This window comes from Symphalangus syndactylus, chromosome 5, assembly GCF_028878055.3.
Source record: "Symphalangus syndactylus isolate Jambi chromosome 5, NHGRI_mSymSyn1-v2.1_pri, whole genome shotgun sequence".
NCBI classification, from domain to species: Eukaryota; Metazoa; Chordata; class Mammalia; order Primates; family Hylobatidae; genus Symphalangus; species Symphalangus syndactylus.
In genome coordinates this window covers 33,427,907-33,449,010 of record NC_072427.2, presented here as the reverse complement: position 1 = coordinate 33,449,010, position 21,104 = coordinate 33,427,907, and the positions used below count along the sequence as shown (strand labels likewise).

At 39.0% G+C, this 21,104-nt stretch overlaps 1 protein-coding gene across 1 annotated transcript in view; it reads left to right on the top strand.

Annotated features, from left to right (window-relative positions):
* ARIH1 (ariadne RBR E3 ubiquitin protein ligase 1) overlaps positions 1-21,104 on the top strand; it is a 114,744-nt gene that overhangs the window by 31,946 nt on the left and 61,694 nt on the right. Inside the window, exon 2 of the mRNA XM_055277902.2 lies at positions 11,359-11,426. Within this exon, the coding sequence (XP_055133877.1) occupies positions 11,359-11,426 (68 nt within the window). The remainder of the gene's footprint in view (positions 1-11,358; positions 11,427-21,104) is intronic.

The following is a 21,104-nucleotide window of genomic DNA, read 5'->3' as shown; positions in this document are numbered from 1 at the left end:
TTACAAATATTCCTTAGAATACAGATGTTTTTATACTTTGTGGCTTTTGAGTTTCTAATATTGTTTAAAAAGTATTAAAAAATACTCTTTAAATTTTGGACCCATAAGCAGCTCATTTGAGGAGCTTGTAGATTTTATGAAAACATGAGCCCATGCTTCTGTAGGAAAATCTTAAAACTGAGTTTTAAGGTGGTGCCTCTAACCTATTTAATTCTCTTTCAGATCAAATTCTGAAATAATAAAAAGGTGGGTTTTGTGTGTATGTAAACTGGAATAAAAAAAGTGTTTTTCTGTTTTTTTTGTGTTTTTTTTTGCTTACCTTTATCCTAAAATAAGAAAGTTGTCTCTTGAGATTTTTGAAAAAGTAGTTGCCTCCCACTCTGCTAAATATAGGAATGTCATTCAGCAATTTGGTTGTGATTCTTTATTTTTATGTATGTATGTATGTTTTTATTTTTTGAAACGCAGTCTTGCCCTGTCGCCTGGAGGCTGGAGTGCAGTGGCATGATCTCAGCTCACTGCAACCTCTGCCTCCTGGGTTCAAGTGTTTCTCTTGCCTCAGCCTCCCAAGTAGCTGGGACTACAGGTGCACACCACCATGCCCAGCTAATATTTGTATATTTTTAGTAGAGACAGGGTTTTGCCATGTTGGCCAGGCCGGTCTCGAACTCTGACCTCAAGTGATCCACCTGCCTTGGCCTCCCAAAGTGCTGGGATTACAGGCGTGAGCCACCATGCCTGGCTTTGGTTGTGATTCTACCTGGAGAGTTTGTCACACTCTTGAATATGGGCCTGTCTGCACACATGTGTGTATCCAGATTATGGTTCTCCACTGTGACTGCTTATTGGAATCTCTTGGGAGTTTTTGAAAATGGTAATGCCCAGGTGTCCCCCTCAGCCCTCTTCCTCACTTCCCCCATATTCTGATATATTTGGCTTGGGGTGTGTGGCTTGTCTAAAAGCTTCCTAGATGGCTGTGTACAGTGCACAGTATTATTCCTATAATCCCAGTGTTTTGGGAGGCTGAAGCTGGAGGATTGCATGAGCCCAGGAATTTGAGACCAGCCTGGGCAACATAGCAAGATCCTGTCTTTAAATAAAAATAAATAAATAAGTCAATTAAGAGCTTCTTATGTGCTACTAAAATTGATTCTTATATGCTACTAAAATTGAGAACCACTTGATCAAAGGATAGGGGATGATGGTGCAATTGATGTTAAAGCTTCGGCTAGGACAGTTGACATAATCAGACTTACTAATCAACTTTCTCAAAATGCAAAACTTTAAAGTAAATACAGCTGCTCTGAGCCTGGAATATTATTTTCTTTAGATTACTAAAATACTATACTGCCACATTCATGGGAGTTCTACAGATGTACTTTTTCAGAGCCTCTGTAGTGGGAAATTGTTTACAGCAGTAGTTCCCAGTTCTGGCTGCATGTTAGGATCATCTGGGGACCTTCAGATAAAAATGTTGGATGAAAATACATATACTCATATTCTACCCTTGACAGCTGAATCAGAATTGCTGGGGGCAAAGCCCAATTAATGGTATTTTTGAAGTTCCTCGGGATATTCTTATATGTAGCCAGAATGGGCGGGGGTAGGTGGTACTGATTTAGAGTTATAACTAGACAAGATGTAAGGTTTTAGGTTGTTTTATTGTCCTAAAAGTTAAATGTACTGCTGCTAGTATTAGTACTAGTTTTCTGATTATAGTGATTTTACTCAAACTGTTTTTGTTTGGTTTGTTTATATCCTTTAAAAAGAATGAAGAGCTCTTTATTTCAACCAAGAGCTTGAATTGGCTTTTCACTAAACTATCAGTTTTGGTGACACACCGAAGTGAATTTCTCTCCTTTGACAAGTCCTTGTAGGGAGTGGTGCTATAATCATAAATTAAAAAATAATTTCTCCATGTATTCAAATCCTACTAGCCTATTTTATCTTGGACCAAGACACTTAACCTCTGTAACCTTGTCTGTAAAATGTAAATCATATCTAACTTGCATAAAATGTTGATGTGAGGATTAAATGAAATAATATATATAAAGTATCTAGCATTGTGCCTGGCACTAAATAATTTCAAATCTGTGTTCTCCTTTTCAGCATTCCCTTTTACTCTCATTGTTCTTTTTTTTTTTTTTTTTTTTTTGAGATGGAGTCTCTGTCACCCAGGCTGGAGTGTAGTGGTGCAGTCTCAGCTCACTGCAACCTCCACGTCCCGGGTTCAAGCAATTCTCCTGTCTCAGACTCCTGAGTAGCTGGGACTACAGGCATATACCACCACCATGCCCGGCTAATTTTTGTATTTTTTGTAGAGACGAGGTTTCACCATATTGATCAGGCTGGTCTCAAACTCCTGACTTTAGGTGATCCACCCATCTTAGCTTCCCAAAGTGCTGGGATTACAGGCGTGAGCCACTGTGCCTGGCCCTTTTTTTTTTTTTTTTTTTTTGAGACTGAGTCTTGCTCTGTTGCCCAGGCTGGGTGCAGTGGCCTGATCTCAGCTCACTGCAACCTCCGCTTCCTGGGTTCAGGTGATTCTCATGCCTCAGCCTCCCGAGTAGCTGGGACTACAGGTGTGCATCACCACTCCTAGCTAATGTTTGTATTTTTAGTAGAGACAAGTTTCATCATGTTGGTCGGCCTGGCCTTGAAGTCCTGACCTCAAGTGATCACCTGCCTCGGTCTCCCAAAGTGGTGGGATCACAGGTGTGAGCCACCACACCTGGCCCACATTGTTCTTTTTAAAAGAACTTCACTACAGGTGCTCCAGTGCAGGCTAGAGTACGTTTTTAGTTGAATACTTTGTTTTAAGTTTCATACAATATAATTTACACTGGAGCATACAGTTCTCTGAGTTTTGATAAATGCCTAGAGTTGTGTAAACCACCACCATAGTTCATTTACAGAATAGTTTTCCCTCACCATCACCCCTTAGATTTCTTTCTACCCGATTGTTTAGTCAAACCCTCCCCCACCTTTAATATTTGGCAGCTCTGGATTTGTGCCCTATCCTTATTTATTTCTATTTATTTTCACTCATTCATTTAAGATAGGGTCTTACTCGTTTGCCCAGGCTGGAATGCGGTGATGTGATCATAGGTCACTACAGCCTTGTGCCCCTGGGCTCAAGGGATCCTACTCACCTCAGTCTCTAGAGTAGCTGGGACTACAGGCGTGTGTGTCATCATGCCTGGCTAGTTTTTAAAAATTTTTAGTAGAGGTCTTGCTTTGTTGGCCAGGCTAGTCTGAAACTCTTGGGCTCAAGCAGTCTTCCTGCCTTGGCCCCCCAAAGTGTTGGGATTACAGGTGTGACACCACTCCCCCACTCCAGCCCCACCTTTTTTTTTCCCCCCAAAGAGAGATGGGGCCTCACTATGTTGTCCAGGCTAGAGTGCAGTGACTATTGACAGATGGGATCCTAGCACACTACATCTTTGAACTCCTTAGCTCAAGTGATCCTCCTGCCTCAGCCTCCTGAGTACCTGGAACTACAGGCATCTCCCACCTCTTCTGGCCTGAGCCCTGTAATTTTGCCTTTTCCACTGTGTCATATAAATGGAATTATAAATCAGTTTTTAAAATGGGCTTTTATTTTCTTATTGTTAGGTTTTTATATTTTTAAAAAATTGTTCTAGATACAAATTCTTCATCAGAAATGTAATTTGCAGATATCTTCTCCTAGTCTGTGGTTTATCTTGTATTTTCTTAACAGTATATTTTACTTTTGATGGATTTCAGTGTATCCGTTTTCTCTAATGGATTGTGCTTTTGATGTATGTACGAACTATTTGTGTAACTTAAGGTCACAAACATTTTCTCCTTGAAGTTTTATAGTCTGATTTACATTTGGGTCTGATCCATTATTAATTTTGTATTAAATGTGAGCTAAAGTACATTTTAAAAATATGTACATCTTAATTACTCCAGTACTACCCAGCACTTTGGGAGGCCGAGGCAGGTGGATCACGAGGTCAGGAGATCGAGACCATCCTGGCTAACATGGTGAAACCCCATCTCTACTAAAAAAATAAGCTGGGCTTGGTGGTGGGTGCCTGTAGTCCCAGCTACTAGGGAGACTGAGGCAGCAGAATGACGTGAACCCAGGAGGCGGAGCTTGCAGTGAGCCGAGATTGCGCCACTGCACTCCAGCCTGGGCAACAGAGCGAGACTCTGACTCAAAAAAAAAAAAGACTTTTTCCCCGTTGAATTGTTTTATCACTTTTGTAAAAGATCGCTTTTGCTGTATTTATGTGGGTCTATTTCTGGTCTCCATTGCATTCTTTTGATCTGTATATCTTTTTGCCAGTACTGTAACTTCATAGTTATGTTTTGAAATCAGGTGTTCTGTTTTAAAATTTTTCAAAATTTGGCCACTCTAGTTTCCTTGGTATTCCATATAAAATTTAGAATCACTTTGATGTTTATCCAAAAAATATTTGGAGTTTGATTGGCATTGAGTGGAATCTATAGGTCAGTTTGGGAAGAATTAACATTTTAACTATGTTATTTTCCAATCCATGAAGATGGCATCTCTCTCCATTATTTAGGTCTTATTAAAATTTCTTTCATCAGTATTTTGCAGTTTTCCGTGTACACGTTCTTCACATATTAAATTTATACCTATGTATTTCATGTTTTGGTGCTATCGTAAGTGGCGCTTAAAATTTTTTTGATCTTCAGTTATTCATTGCTAGTATGTAAAAATATAGCTGATCTTTTCTTTATTTCTTTTTTTTTTTCGAGATGGAGTTTTGCTCTTGTTGCCCAGGCTGGAGTGCAATGGCGCCATCTTGGCTCACTGTAACCTCCGCCTCCCGGATTCAAGTGATTCTCCTGCCTCAGTCTCCTGAGTAGCTGGGATTACAGGCGTCCACCACCATGCCCTGCTAGTTTTTTGTATTTTTAGTAGAAATGGGGTTTCATCATGTTGGCCAGGCTGGTCTTGAACTCCTGACCTCAGGTGATCCACATACCTCGGCCTCTCAAAGTGCTAGGATTACAGGCATGAACCACCGTGCCTGGCCCAGCTTATCTTTTTATATTGGCCTTGGACTTCGCTAAACTAATTTCTTCTAGGAATTTTTTGTAGATTAATGGGATTTTCTGCATAGCCACATACATAGTCATCTGACTAGAAACAGCTTTTTTCCTTTCCAGTTTCTTTTCTTTTTCTTGCCATATTGTATTTGTAAGACTCCAGTACAGAGTTGATTAAGAGTGACTAGGCACTTGGCCTAGAAGTGCCTCTTCTAAGGCACTTCTTTTTTGTTTCCTAGTTTGCTGAGAGATTTTTATAATAGTGGGTGTTGAATTTTGTCAAATGCTTTATTTATATCCTATCCTATGACTTCATTAGGCTTTAGTGTGGTAATTAAATTGAATTTTGAATGTTTAAAACCATCCCTGCAATCCTGGGATGAACCCCACTTGATTGTGGTGTAATTATCCTTTTTATATATTGCTAGATTGTATTTCCTAATACTTTGTTGAGGATTTTTGCATCTTTGTTCATATAGTAATTTTCTTGAAATGTCTGTCAGATTTTGATATCAGTATGATCTTATGGAAATTGGGAAGTGGTCCCTCCTCTTCTAGTTTTTGGAAGAGTTGTGTAGATTTTTTTTTTTTCTTCCTCAAATGATTAGTAGAATTTTCCAGTGATACCATTTTTGGTCCATGAGTTTTCTTTGTGGAAGAGAGTTAATTACATATTCAATTTGCTTAATAGATATAGGAGCATTCGTGTTATCTGTTTCTTCTTTAGTGAGGTTTAGTAATTTGTGTCTTTAAGAAGTTGACCTGTTTTATTGAGTTGATGAATTTAATGGACAAAGAGTTTGTAGTAGTTGCTTATCGTCCTAGGTTGAGTTTTATTAGTTTCATTGATCTTTAGCACTAGCTTTTGGTTTTGTTTCTCGCTTTCTTTTTTTTTCCTTTTTAGTTTCATTGACTTCTGCTGTTTATTACTCCCTTTCTTCTGCTTGCTTTGGGTTTTTCTTTTTCTTTTTTTTCCTGAAGTGTTTGAGATCTTTCTGATTTTCTTAGATAAGCATTTAATGTGATAAATTTTCCTGTAAACACTGTTATGTCCCACAACTTTGATATGTTGTATTTTCATTTTTGTCTAGTTCAAGATATTTTCTAATTTTCTTTGAGATTTCCTCTTTCAAGCTTGGATTTAGCAAAAGATGGTTTAATTTGGAAGTAGGCTGTCTACATATTCAGTGGATTACTGAGAGAGGAGTGTTGAAATCTCTTAAGTGTAATTGTGGAATCATCTATTTGATTTCTATCGGCTTTTTCTTTATTTGAAGTTACTACTGCTAATTTTCCTTGTTCTGGAGTTTGCTTTGTCTGATAGAAATAGGGCCACTGTAGCCTTCATGTGATTAGTGTTTGCATGATACATCTTTTCCCATCTTTTTACTTTTAATCTGTATATATCAATCATTACATTGAAAACTGGGCTGTTACGGACAGCATATGGTTTTGCCCTTTTTAAAAAAAAATCTGAGCGGTTGCCCTGCCTTTTAAATGGTTTGTTTTGAACATTTACACTTGATGTTATTATTTACATGGTTAGATTTAGGCCTTTTAAAATTACTTTTCTCTTTGTTCCTCCTTTTTCTGCCTTTTGGATTACTTGAAATTTTTAAAATATTCTACTTGGTATATTTATTGGCTTTTTAAAAGCTTTTCTCTTGGTCTTACTATTTTAGTGGTTGCTCTAGGGAGTATAATCTAACTCTTGACATTCTAGTTAGGGTAAATATTTTACCTCCTCAAAGTAAAACATAGATTTTTTTCCTAGCCTCTTTATTATTACAGTTGTCATATGTGTTATGTCTATAAACATTTAACTCTTCCTACTAAGTATGATGTTACAGTTTTTTATTTCAACAGTTTTATGTTTTCAAGAATTTAAGTGGAGAAAAATAGTGTATAATATTTACCCAGGTATTTACCATTTCCGTCGCTTTTCCTTCTTTCCTGTAGTTCCAAGTTTACCCCCATATCATTTCCCTTCCACCCAAAGAATTTCTTACAGCTTTTCTTTTAGAGTAGGTGTCAATCTCAATCTCTCTCTCTCTCTCCCCCCCCCTTCCCTTCCTCCCTGCCCCTCTCCCCTCCCCCATCCCCCTCCCCCTTCCTCTCCCTCTCCACCGCCCCCGCCCCCAGCCGCCACCGAAGAGTCTTGTCTCAGGCTGGAGTGCAGTGGTGTGATCACAGCTCATTGCAGCCTCAGCCTCCTCGGCTACTGGGACTAATACGCCACCACACCCAGCTAATTTTTTGTAGAGACGGAGCCTCACCATGTTGCTCAGACTGGTCTTGAACTCCCGGGCTGAAGTGATCCTCCTGCCTTAGCCTCCCGAAGCACTGAAATTAGAGGCATGAGCCACTGCACCTAGCCTGTTTTTTGCTTTTTTGTCTGATAATGTGTTTGTCTTCATTTCTGAACTATACTTTTAGTGAATACAGAATTCTAGCTTGATACCTTTTGATATCCTATAGGGCCCCGAGAGATTGTTTATTTTTTAAAAAATATTTCTTCTCTCTTCTGTTAAGATTGGGTAATTTCTGTTGCCATATCTTCAGGTTCACTGACTCTACTGTCATCTTCTTTCTGATAGCCGGTCCAGTGAGTGAGTTCTAAAATTTTCATTTTTTAAAAAAATAGTAAACTCTTTCTTTTTTGAGAATTTCAGACTGGGCTCTGTAATCCCAGCACTTTGGGAGGCCAGGGTGGGAGGATCATTTGAGTCTAGGAGTTCGAGACCAGCTTGGGCAGTATAGGAAAACCCTGTCGCTAATAAAAATACAAAATATTAGCTGGGCATGGTGGCACATGCCTGTAGTTCAGCTACTCAGGAGGCTGAGGTGGGAGAATCACCTGAACCAAGAGGTTGAGGCTGCAGCAATCTGAGATTGCACCACTGCACTCCATCCTGGACAACAAAGCAAGACCTTGTCTAAAAAAAAAAAAAAAAAAAAAAAAAAAAAAGAATTTTGGCCAGGTGCAGTGGCTCATGCCTGTAATCCCAGCACTTTGGGAGGCCAAGGTGGGTGGATCATTTGAGGTCAGGAGTTCGAGACCAGTAGAGGGGATTTCACCCTCTCTACTAAAAATAAAGAAAATTAGCTGAGCGTGGTGGCATGCCCCTGTAATCCCAGCCACTCAGGAGGCTGAGGCAGGAGAATTGCTTGAACCCGGGAGGTGGAGGGTGCAGTGAGCCTAGATCACACTGCTGCACTCCAGCCTGAATGACAGAACAAGACTCCATCAAAAAAACAACAAAAAAGAAAATTTCACATTTCATTTGTTTTAAGGTGTTCTTTTTTTACCTAATGGATCATGGTTGTAATAACTGCGAGCCTGTAATCGCAGCACTTTGGGAGGCCGAGGTGGGCAGATCACTTGAGGTCGGGAGTTCGAGACCTGCCTGACCAACATGGAGAAACCCTGTCTCCACTAAAAATACAAAAAATTAGACGGGAATGGTGGCGCATGCCTGTAATCCCAGCTACTTGGGAGGCTGAGGCAGGAGAATTGCTTGAACCTGGGAGGCGGAGGTTGTGGGAGCCGAGATCGTGCCATTGCACTCCAGCCTGGTCAGCAAGAGTGGAACTCCATCTCGAAAAATAAAAAATATAAAATAACTGCTTTAAAAGTCTTTGATAATTGTAATATCTGGGTCATCTAGAAGTCAGCATCTGTTGATTATCTTCTGCTTTAAGAATTGGTGGGTTTTTTGTTTTTGTATTTGCTGTGTTTGGTAGTTTAGATTCTATCACGGACATTTTGAATATTGTATTGTGAGATTCTGAGTCCTGTTGAAATGCAGTAGAGAAAGTTTAAGATTTGTTTTGGTAGACAAATCGACCTAGTTAGTTTATACCTGCAAATTCTTTCTCATCTTATGTAGGCAGTGGTTCCATTATCTCTTCAGTTTTCAAAGTCTTTGCCATGTTGTTTGCATTTGCCCCTCCCATTCCCACTTTGGTTGATCTAGCACTTGAGCAGTGATTTATATCCTAATTTTATTGTGAAAGCCTCCCTTACACTTCTTTGGATCTGGTCTGCATATATATAGATAGCTTACAGCTGGGCCCACAGACTTGGGGACCTACTTTTCTGTCACTTATCATCAGCGATTTCACCTATATTCTTCAGCTCCCAGGGGCCTTCTTTATTCCCCTAGCCAGAAGCATGGAATTATAGTTTGAATCTCCTACCCGTCGTGCCTCACATGGCAGTGAGCACATTTAGGGAGCACTTGCCCTAACCATATTAAATAAAAATATGGTGGTGGAAACTAGGAATCTGTTTTAACAAAACTTACCATAGTTACTTTTGATAAACCAGTAACAGATTTGGGAACTTGTGGCTAGAACCAATATTTGGCACTAGCAACATCAAATTATACTCCCTCCCCTCTGTTTTTTCCCTTTTTGCAAGTTGAGGCTCTTAACAATTCCTGAAATATTTTACCCCAAGCACCCTATCCAGTGGTAGAAAATATAGTGTACTGGATGCCACAAAGTTATAGTCATGCAATTTTAGTTAATAACAGGAGACTTAAGTCTCTTGATTGATGGAGAGACTTAAGATTTAGCTTATTTTACATATAGCTAAATCTAAATTAGTGACTTTATTTCAGTTGTAGGCAAATCCTCTTGTTAAAACTTGTTTTTAATCTCTGAGAGTTCTTTTAAAAAATGTTTTAAATCACATTTCTAAGAGCTGGAGATGACAGTGTCTCTGTATTCTCTACAAATAAACATATAACTTAGGATCAGTTAAAATATTTCTTTTCACATCTTAACTCTTATAGATAGGTGGTGTCTATCAGCAGTGCTCTGTTAAACACAGATTCTTAGGGGAGTGTGGGTCCAAAGAAGTAAGGAGTACCTAGATGAGCAAAATGTACTAAGGCGAGTAAGTGAGTGTCTGTATCTTTGGCTTTTGGAGGGGAGTATGCATGTGTGTAAATTTTTCTGTAACAAATGGTACTGTTGAAAATAACTGAAATACATTTCTTTCATGATACTATTTTTATACAAGATTAAATCTGTAGCTAACTATGTTCCGTCCGCCTGTGGTGAAGTAAAGTGGTTTTAGTCCACAGAGATCTTTTTTGGAAGGTTATTTGATGTAGTAAAATTGTATATGAGATAAAAATAAGCAGACCCATGTTTGAGTTCCACTTCTGCTATTGTAACTAGCTCTTGTATCTTTGAGTCAGGCCTTGCTGATTGCTTAGGCCCCATTGCATTTTGAGTTAAAATTTTGTACACAAATAGTAAGCTCACTAGTTTTGTGGGAAATGGAGATATTTGTGACAGCATTGAATGATAAGGCAGTAAACTGGTTTTATTTCATAGTGGTAACTTCCTTGAAATAGCAGCCTAAAAGTATGCCCTGTAAACTACTATGTGGTACAGTATTTTTTCATTTTGGTTAAATATCTCTGAAGTATCCTTCTAACTTAAAAGTGATTTGAACTCATTTGAACTATTCAGTGCATAAGGTATTAAATGATTTTTTTCTTTAAGAGACTGAGTCTAACTATGTTGCCCAGGCTGGACTCAAACTCTGGGGCCTGAGATCCTCCTGCCTCAGCCTCTCGAGTGGTTAGGACTATAGGCACATGCGATCATGCCTGAGTGTTGGAAATTTTCTTTTTTTAAAATAAAAAAATTTTTTTTTTTTTTTTTTTTTTTGATTCAGAGTCTTGCCCTGTTGCCCAGGCTGGAGTACGGTGGTGTGATCTTGGCTCACTGCAACCGCTATCTCCTGGGTTCAGGTGATTCTCGTGCCTCAGCCTCCCAAGTAGTTGGGACTACAGGTGTGTACCACTACGCCCGGCTAATTTTTGTATTTTTATTAGGGACGAGTTTTGCGTTGTTGCCCAGGCTGGTCATGAACTGCTGAGCTCAAGCAGTCAGCCTGCCTTGGCCTCTCTAAGTGCTGGAATTATAGGTGTGAGCACCCTGCCTGGCTGAAATTTTCTTGATTACATTTAGTGTGCTGATGTGGCAGTCTGTTGAAATTATTTTTTTTTTTGCAATTAAGACAGCGCCTGATTTACTATAGTAACTTTCTGTTTAATTTCTTTTTGGCTTATTTTGAATCCTAAAGAAACCTGACATAGTAGTGTGGCAGACTATGTTTAAATAGTCTTGATCTTATCATTAAAATATATTTCCTTAGAGGAATAAAGAAATAACTCTAGGGATGGAAATTTGGGTGGAGTATTATGGAAATTTAACTTCAACCTAGGAGTTCACTAAATGTCAATGAAGTGCTATTACCTTAAAATGACTTTTTTTCCCCTCCTTCTTTAGAATCCAGCAACTATCACAAGAATACTCCTTAGCCACTTCAATTGGGATAAAGAGAAGCTAATGGAAAGGTAAGGAACTATATTGTCAGCTTTGTACTTAGAAGTAACACAGAAAGCCTACTGAACCGAATTTACAAGAATCAAGTAAGGGAATTGATTAATATACCAGTATGTGGACAAACCAGTGTGCAACTAGTGACTGCTTTAATTTCTTGTATTCCCCTTTTGTAAATTTTGCAATAAATTTAGTGTTAGGGAATTCAGGCTTAATGTTTCTTTTTATTTGGGAGTATATGTGTTTGGGGGTGGTGCTTCAGTATGTTCTACATATATCCTCTTGGGTACCAAGAACTGAAAGCAGGTAGAGAAAAAAAGCACCTGATAACATTCTTGGAGTACATGAATAAGATCCTCCTTTAATTACTTAAAAAGATTTCTTGCTCACCCGGGCGTGGTGGCTCATGCCTGTAATTCCCAGCACTTTGGGAGGCTGAGGCAGGCGGAACACGGGGTCAGGAGATTGAGACCACCCTGGCCAACATGCTGAAGCCCCGTCTCTACTAAAAAGACAAAAATTAGGCCGGGCGTGGTGGCTCACGCTTGTAATCCTAGCACTTTGGGAGGCCGAGGCGGGCGGATCACGAGGTCAGGAGATCGAGACCACGATGAAACCCCGTCTCTACTAAAAATACAAAAAATTAGCCGGGCGTGGTGGCGGGCGCCTGTAGTCCCAGCTACTCGCAGAGGCTGAGGCAGAAGAATGGCGTGAACCCGGGAGGCGGAGCTTGCGGTGAGCCGAGATCGCGCCACTGCACTCCAGCACTTTGGGAGGCCGAGGCGGGCGGATCACGAGGTCAGGAGATTGAGACCACGATGAAACCCCGTCTCTACTAAAAGTACAAAAAAATTAGCCTAGGCGACAGAGGAGCAAGACTCCATCTCGAAAAAAAAAAAAAAAAAATTCTTGCTCATAAACCTTTAACCTATTATTAGTAACATTTATTCAGTAGAAACAAAATTGAGAAGTTGCTTAGGTTTTTCTGGCCACCAGACCAGGTGCTTGGACTGGTTCTCTGGTTTCAGGGCGGGATTCTATTCCATTGGGTTTTAAAAAATATTTTCTTTCTGAAAATCTTTATAGTTTTAAAAGAGAAGAAATTAGTGGGACTGGAGAATGACAATTAATGTCATTCTTAATCTTGTTCTGCTCTTTAGATTGGAAATTTGTTTGAATGGAAATTTGGGACACTTGTTAATGATGGTAGGTTGACAACTTATATTTACTTCGTTATCAATTCTAAATTTAATAAAAAATTAAAACTAGTTGTTGGGAACTGAGAACCCATGTATTATAGAAATAAATGGAAAGTATTTCCCATTTGATTTTAAAATTCAGAGAGTACTTTATAAAACATAAATAATACCGAGAATATCACCCCATTTCATACACCTTGCATCTATTAAATTACATTGTAAATAATATCTATTGTTACTGTTAAATTACAGTTTAATAGTAACGATAATAACTATCAATTTTTGAGCCCTCTATCAAGCATTTTATTTTATCCTCCTGATAGCTTTATGAGGCTAGAAACTATTACCCCATTTAATGTGGAAACTAAGGTTTGAAGCTTAAATTTTTTATCTAAGTTTTGTACACAAAGCGTTAACACTAAAACACAGGTTTGTTGGACTTCAAAACTTGTGTCTTAAACACATGCTGTAGGCCGGGCGTGGTGGCTCATCTCTGTAATCCCAGCAGTTTGGGAGGCCGAGGCAGGCAGATCACAAGTTCAAGAGATCGAGGCCATCCTGGCCAATATGGTGAAACCCTGTGTCTATTAAAAATACAAAAATTAGTTGTGCGTGGTGGTGTGTACCTGTAGTCCCAGCTGCTTGGGAGGTTGAGGCAGGAGAATTGCTTGAACCCGGGAGGCAGAGGTTGCAGTGAGCCGAAATCACGCCACTGCATTCCAGCTGGCAACAGAGTGAGACTCCATCTCAAAACAAACACATACTGTATAAAGCTTTCCCATGGTTCATGAAGGATAACATGTTCAACTAGTTTGATTTTTCTTTTTATGCATTCTGACCATGTTTTTTTTGTTTTGTTTGTTTTGTTTTGTTTTTTTTGAGACGGAGTTTTGCTCTTGTTGCCCAGGCTGGAGTGCAGTGGCGTGACCTCGGCTCACTACAACCTCCACCTCCTGGGTTCAAGCGATTCTGCTGTCTCAGCCTCCCAAGTAACTGGGATTATAGGCGCCCTCCACCACGCCTGGCTAATTTTTGTATTTTCATTAGAAACGGGGTTTCTCAGTGTTGGTTAGGCTGGTCTCGAACTCCCAACCTCAGGTGATCTGCCTGCCTCAGCCTACCAAAGTGCTGGGATTACAGTTGTGAGCCGCTGTGCCCAGCCCTGACCATATTTTTTGACATCAGTGGTGTTTCTTAATTTTGGTAACATTTACTTTCAGGTTTTTTTATTTGATGACACCTCTACTAGGAGAAAGAGTTTTTATCATTTACTTGTGAAACTCTAATGAATTAACACTGATTTACTCAGAGTTCTCTCATATTAATGTATTTCTCCAAGACATTCTGAATTTTGTCCTATAACACTGCTGAAAATATTTTTCCATTAAATATTGTACTTAATGTTTATGTACTATTGGATTTAATGTTGTACTAAATTTTGTACTTAATATGGGAACTGTAGCTTCTGCTCAGTTTTCCTGAGAACCTTAAACTGCTCTAAAAAAATAGGTGGTAAGTGTGAATTTAAATTAAAAGGAGGTTTCTGGGAAACTTCTGAGTATGTGAACGTTTCAGTTTCTCCTTGTAGTTTCTGTAGATAAGCTATTGGGTACCTAAAAGATTTATAATTCAGTCTTTAAATAGTGTCTTTAAAATTAATATGCAATATCTTTTTGTCTCATTTAATGATTTTCACATTATATTTTATGTTGTCTGCTATTAGCACTGCCACACTTTTTTTTTTCTTTTAAAGCATTTGACTGATGTATCTTTTCCATTTTTTAAACATTCAGCCTTTCTGGGTTTTCGGAGTATCTTTTGTAAATACCATATAGCTGCTGTTTAAAAAAATCTGAATGAAAACACTATTATCTTTTAATACTTGAGATTAACATGTTCATGTTTTATAATTAATGTTTAGATTAAATTACTGTCATTTTAAGTTGTGCTTTATATTTATTATGTTTTCTGTTCGCTTATTCTGTTGGCCTCATCAGATTTTCCTTTTTCTCGAATAATTTCAAATTTATATATGTATTCTATTTCAGTTTTTCTAGTCACTTTTACAATTTGTACATGCCTACTTTAAACTATATAAAAGTTTATAACAATATTTACTTGAAGTTTTAATCCATCCTCTGTACAAGACAAAAACTGTAGCATAAATTTTTTTCTTTGTCCTTTCCTTTTCTCTATCAGCTTGGTAAGCTGATGTTTGAATTTTTCTTTTTTCTTTTCTTTTTAAGACAGGGTCTCACTCTGTCACCCAGGCTGGAGTGCAGCGGTGAGATCATGGCTCACTACAGCCTTGACCTCCTGGGCTCAAGCAATCCTTCCATTTCAGCACCCCCAGTAGCTGGGACCACAGGCACGCACCAGCATACCTAGCTTAGTTTCTGTACTTTTTTTGTAGAGATAGGGTTTCACCATGTTGCCCAGGCTGGTCTCAAACTCCTGGACCCAAGCAATCCTTTCACCTTGAACTCCCAAAATGCTGGAATTACAGACATGAGCCACTGTGCTCAGTTGATATTTGAATTTTTTATTTGATTGTAACTGTTTTTACTATGTATGTATTTAATACCCTCCCCCCGTTTTCTAGCTAATTCCCTTTTTGCATACCAGTATTTTTTTTTCTGAATACACTGTTTTTCCTCTACAATATATCCTATAATATAAATTGTTTCATATGTGACAAACTTTAAGTCCTATAATAGAAACTCAATATACTGAAACTTACTGTAATATTTCTGGATGTGAGTTTTGAAAACATAAACAGTTGGGCCCTTTAAGTCTGACAATTCATATTTTTGGTTTTGGAAATTCTTAGCTGTTATTTGTTCAGCATACCTTTTCTCCGTTCTCTTGATGCTTTCTGGAATTCCTGGATCCATGTTGAAACTTGTGGATCTCTTTCCATGTCTTCTAACTTTTTTTTTTATTAAGACGGAGTCTTGCCTCTGTCAGCCAGGCTGGAGCGAGTGCAAGTGGTGCCATCTCGGCTCACTGCAACCTCCGCCTTGTGAGTTCAAGGGATCCTCCTGCCTTAGCCTCCTGAGTAGCTGGGGTTACAGGCACCCACCACCATGCCTGGCTAATTTTTGTATTTTTAGTAGAGAGGGGCTTTCACCATGTTGGCCAGGCTGGTCTCAAACTCCTGACCTCAGGTGATCTGCCCCTCTCCACCTCGCAAAGTGCTGGGGTTACAGGCATGAGTCATTGCATGCAGCATGTCTTCTAACTTTCTAAAAAATATTTCTTCTGTATTCATCTCCCCACCCTCAACACCTGGGCAAGTGCCAGTGACTGTACTCATCTTTGTTTTTGACTTTTTTCTATGAAAATTCCTCAGTTTATCTTGCTTTTCTTCCTGCATCCATTCTGCTTTATAGTCGTATTGAATTGTTTATTCAACAGTATCCATCTTATTCCTGTTAATAACTTTGTTCTTGTTTTGTGGGTACAATGTTTGCTTTATCTCTTGGTTTATTCTTACATTAAAATAATTAAAATTAAATAATGAGAATACAAATATGAGATGTGGCTGAACAGGTACAGGGAAATTTATAGTCTTAAGGGTTTTTATTAGAAAAAGAAAATGAGGTAAAAAACTGGGCTGTGCACCATAGCTCATACCTGTAATCCCAGCACATTGTGAGGCCAGGGAAGGCGGCTCACATGAGGCCAGGAGTTTGAGACCAGCCTGGCCTACGTGGTGAAACTCCATCTTTACTAAAAACACAAAAGTTAGCCAGGCATGGTGGTGGACACCTGTTGTTCCAGCTATGCAGGACGTGGAAGCTGAGGCACGAAAATGGCTTGAACCCGGGAGGCGGAGGTTGTGGTGAGCTGAGATTGTGCCATTGCACTACAGCCTGGGCAACAGAGTGAGACTCTGTCTCAAAAAAAGAAAAAAACAAGAGAATGAGGTAAAAAAAAAAAAAAAAAGGACCAAACCTTTGAAACAGGAAGTTAGAAAAATAAACCCAAAGAAAGTAGAAAAGATATTTAAGATAAAATTAGATATTAATGAACTAGAGAGCAACAACAACAACAAAAAAGATAAAGATCTTTGACATGAATTTTCTGGAAGATAAGCGACAGACTGGGAGAAAATATTTGCAAAAGACACATATAACAAAGGACTTGTCCGAAATATACAAAGAACTCTTAAAACTCAACAGTAAGAAAACAATCTGATTAAAAAATGGGCCAAAGAGCTTAACAGACACCTCACCAAAGAAGTTATACAGGTGGCAAATAAATGAAAAGATGCTCCATGTCCTATGCCATCAGGGAAATGCAAATTAAAACAACATTGAGATACCAGTACATACCTATTAGAATGGCCAAAATCAAAATACTGACTACCAAATGTGGACTAGGATGTGGAGCGGTAGGAACTCTCATTCATTTCTCGTGGGAATGCAAAATGGTACAGCCACAAAATGGAAGACAGCGTGGCAGATTCTTAAAAAACAAAATGTACACTTACTATGTAACTCAGCGATCAACACTTCTTTATAACTACCCAAATGAGTTGAAAACTGTGTCCACACAAAAACCTGCCCATGGATGTTCATAGCAGCTTTATTCATAATTGCCAAAACTTGGAAGCAACCAAGATGTCTTTCAGTAGATAAAAGGATGAGTAAACTGTGGTACATCCAGAAGTGGAATATTATTCCGTGCTAAAGAAATGAGCTATCAAACCATGAAAAACCGTGGAGGGACTTTAAATGCATATTATTAAATGAAATAAGCCAATCTGCAATGGCTGTATACTGTACGATTCCACCTATGTAACACTCTTGAAAAGGCAGAACTATGAAGACAATGAAAAGATCAGTGGTTGCCAGGGGTTAGCGAAGAGGAAGGGATGAATAGTCAACAGCACAGTTGTTTTTTTTTTTGGGTGGGTGGGGGCCTAAACTATTTTGTATGATACTATAATGGTGGATACATATCATTATGCATTTGTCCTAACTCATAGAGTGTACAGCATCAAATAAGAACCCTTACGTAAACTACAGACTTTGGGTAACAATGATGTGTTAATGTAGGTTCATCGAATGTACCACTCTGTGTGGGATGTTGATAGGGAGGCTATGTGTGTGTGTTAGGGCAGGGTTATATGGGAGCTGTAGCTTCTGCATACGTTTACTGTGAACCTTAAACTGCTCTAAAAAAAAAAAATAGTTTTTTTTTTCTTTTAAAGGGGGAAATAAACCGTTGGCAAATGTGTTGGGGGAGGGGGAGAAGACACAACATTGAGAACAATAAGGCATAGTTAGAGGTAGGAAAAATACCGTGTGCTACTTTTACATACCTTTTTTTGTCTTTTTTTTTTTTTTTTTTTTTTTGAGATGGAGTCTCACTCTTTCGCCCAGGCTGGAGTGCAGTGGCGCGATCTCGGCTCACTGCAAGCTCCGCCTCCCAGGTTCACGCCATTCTTCTGCCTCAGCCTCCCGAGTAGCTGGGACTACAGGTGCCCACCACCATGCCCAGCGATTTTTTTTGTATTTTTAGTAGAGACGGGTTTCACCGTGTTAGCTAAGATGGTCTCGATCTCCTGACCTCGTGATTCGCCCACCTCGGCCTCCCAAAGTGTTGGGATTACAGGCGTGAGCCACTGCGCCCGGCCCTTTTTTTTTTTTTTTTTTTTTTGAGATAGAGTCTTGCTCTGTCGCCCAGGCTGGAGTGCAATGGTGCAATCTCCACTCACTGCAACCTTTGCCTCTCGGTTCAAGCCATTCTCTCACTTCAGCCTCCCGAGTAGCTTAGATTACAGGCGTTCGCCACCATGCCTAGCTAATTTTTGTATTTTTTGGTAGAGACAGGGTTTTGCCATGTTGGCCAGGCTGGTCTGGAACTCTGACCTCAAGTGATCCGCCCACCTTGGCCTTCCAGAGTGCTGTGTGAGCCACTGCGCCGGCCCAGGCTGGCCCACTTTTACATATATTTGAAAGCTTAGAAATGGAAATTACCTAAATTGTCCCTCAAGAAGAAGTAGAAAAATAGAGTAAACCCATAACCAGAAAAATATGGTGAACATAGTAAAAGATTCCACTCCTTCCCCAAAAAGTACTGGATGATTTTATGGGTAAGTTCTGTCTAATAAATGTTCAAGGAACTGCCAGTTCCTGTAGAAAATTATCTCCAAACATTGAAAATGGTAGGACATCATTAATTCATGTTAGCCAGATCAGAATAACCCAGTTCCAAAATTTGACAAAGACAGTATGAGAAAATGATACTTATAAACATAGCTGTTGAATTTATAAATAAAATAATGATTGAATCAATGACTCTTAGTAGGATTTCTTTTTTTTTCCTTTTGAGACAGGGTCTCACTCTGTCACCCAGGCTGGAGTGCAGTGGTGCGATCTCAGCTCACTGCAACCTCCGCCTCCCAGGTTCAAATGATTCTCCCACCTTAGCCTCCCAAGTATCTGGAACTACAGGTGCGTGCCACCATATCTGGCTAGTTTTTTTCTTTATTTTTAGTAGAGATGGGGTTTCACCATGTTGGCCAGGCTGGTCTCGAACTCCTAAACTCAAGTGATCTGCCCGCCTCAGCCTCCCAAAGTGCTGGGATTATAGGCATGAGCCAGTTGAGTCGGATTTCTCCTAAGAATGCAAGAATAGATCATCATCGGGGGAAAATTTTTTCGTTGATAGCATTTACAACATTAACAGATTTATGAAGATAAAGCATAACCATAATAAATGTCAGTTATGCATTTTAATAAAATTGTGCATTAACATATGATTTAGTGAAAACTAGATTCTTAGCAAACTGAGAAAGTGATTTCTCAGATTGATTAAAGGTATCAACTAAAATCTACAATAAAATTATACTTAATGTTGAAGCATCAGAAACATGCCCATTGTAATCAAACAAGGATTATGGCTGTCACCACCATTTGAATGTATTGGAAGTTCTGATAAACAACATAATACATGGAAAATTAAATAAGTGGCATAAAGACTAGAAAGGAAGATAAATTATATGTAAAGTATATAATCTAGGAAACCCAGAAGAATCGACTGATAAACTATTAAAGTGATTGCCCATTAAAATCACCTGAGAAGTGAAAAAAACCCACAGTGCCCAGTCCCTTTCCATTACTTCTTCCTTCAGTTCCCTTGGAAAATGAAAAGAAACATGGAATGTAAGTAATCGTAGCTTCGGTGACTCCTGTGTTCCTCCACATTCTTTTTTTTTTTCTTAATTTTTTTGTAGAAGCAGGGTCTCACTATGTTGTCCAAACTGGTCTCAAACTCCTAGACACAAGCGATCCTCTCACCTCAGCCCCACAGAGTACTGGGACTGCAAGCGTGAGCCACCACGTTCAATCTCCACATTTTTTGCATATAAAAATTGAGGTTACCCATATGGTAATCCTGTAGGTATTTAGTGTCCTAGGAATTGTAAGAAAAGGTAGGCAATATACCTACCTTTAGTCTACATATAGCCCATAAGGTTTGTAACATCGTGTTTTTTAAAAATCATGCTTCCTAATGGGTAACACTGAATGTATTGAAGTATCATTTCTCCTTATTTTGATATATTTAAAGATAAATCTTATCCTAGTTAAAATTGTGAAATATTTTAAAATTTTCTTCTCCTTTGTCATTTCCATATACCAGGTATATTAATATTTCTTTCTATTTTATTCATCAGTAAGCCATGGTCCCTGCCCTGGAGGGAGGAGCTCATGGTCCCCTGAGGGCAATAGAGGTATAAATAGATCCTTGCCAGTTATTCCTCTTGTTTGCCCCATGCCTCTTAGTCTGTAGTTTAAACAAATATGTACTGACCCTAAAAATGAATGTGATTTTATCTTTTTAAAAATAAATTTTGGGGCAGGTACAGTGGTTCAACCCTGCAATTCTAGTGACTCAGGAGGCTTAGGTTAGAGGGTCACTTGAAACCAGGAGTTCCAGACCAGCCTGGGCAACACAGTGAGACTCAGCCTTTAAAAAGAAGTAGGAAACTTAGCTGGGCATGGTAGTGTGTGCCTGCAGTGCTGCCTGCCAGAGAGGCTGAGGTGGGAGTCTCACTGCAGTCTCTGCACTGCAGTGAACCCTGATCTTGCACTCCAACCTGGGCGGCAGAGGAAGACCCTGACTCTTAAAAAATTAAATAAGATAAATTTTGGGCAAAGGTCGGAGCTGGTGGAGAAAGGACACCTTTAACTTTATGGTCTTTCTTTTATCCATTATAGCAGTTTTCCAGACCACTGCCATTTTGTTTTACTGTCTAATGCTCTTTTTTTTTTAATCTCTGCAGATTAATTTCTCTTCTGTTTTACAAACTAAATAGAATTTTCTGTAATTACTAATTTCTTTCCATGCCTCTCGAAGCACAGCAAAGCAGAAAATCAGAAATACAGCAACAACCGTTATCTGTCAAGTCTTCCATCTGGTTTTGATACTATCATGATTTTTGTGGGATGTTGCCTCCATTATTTGATCTGTCATATCTTG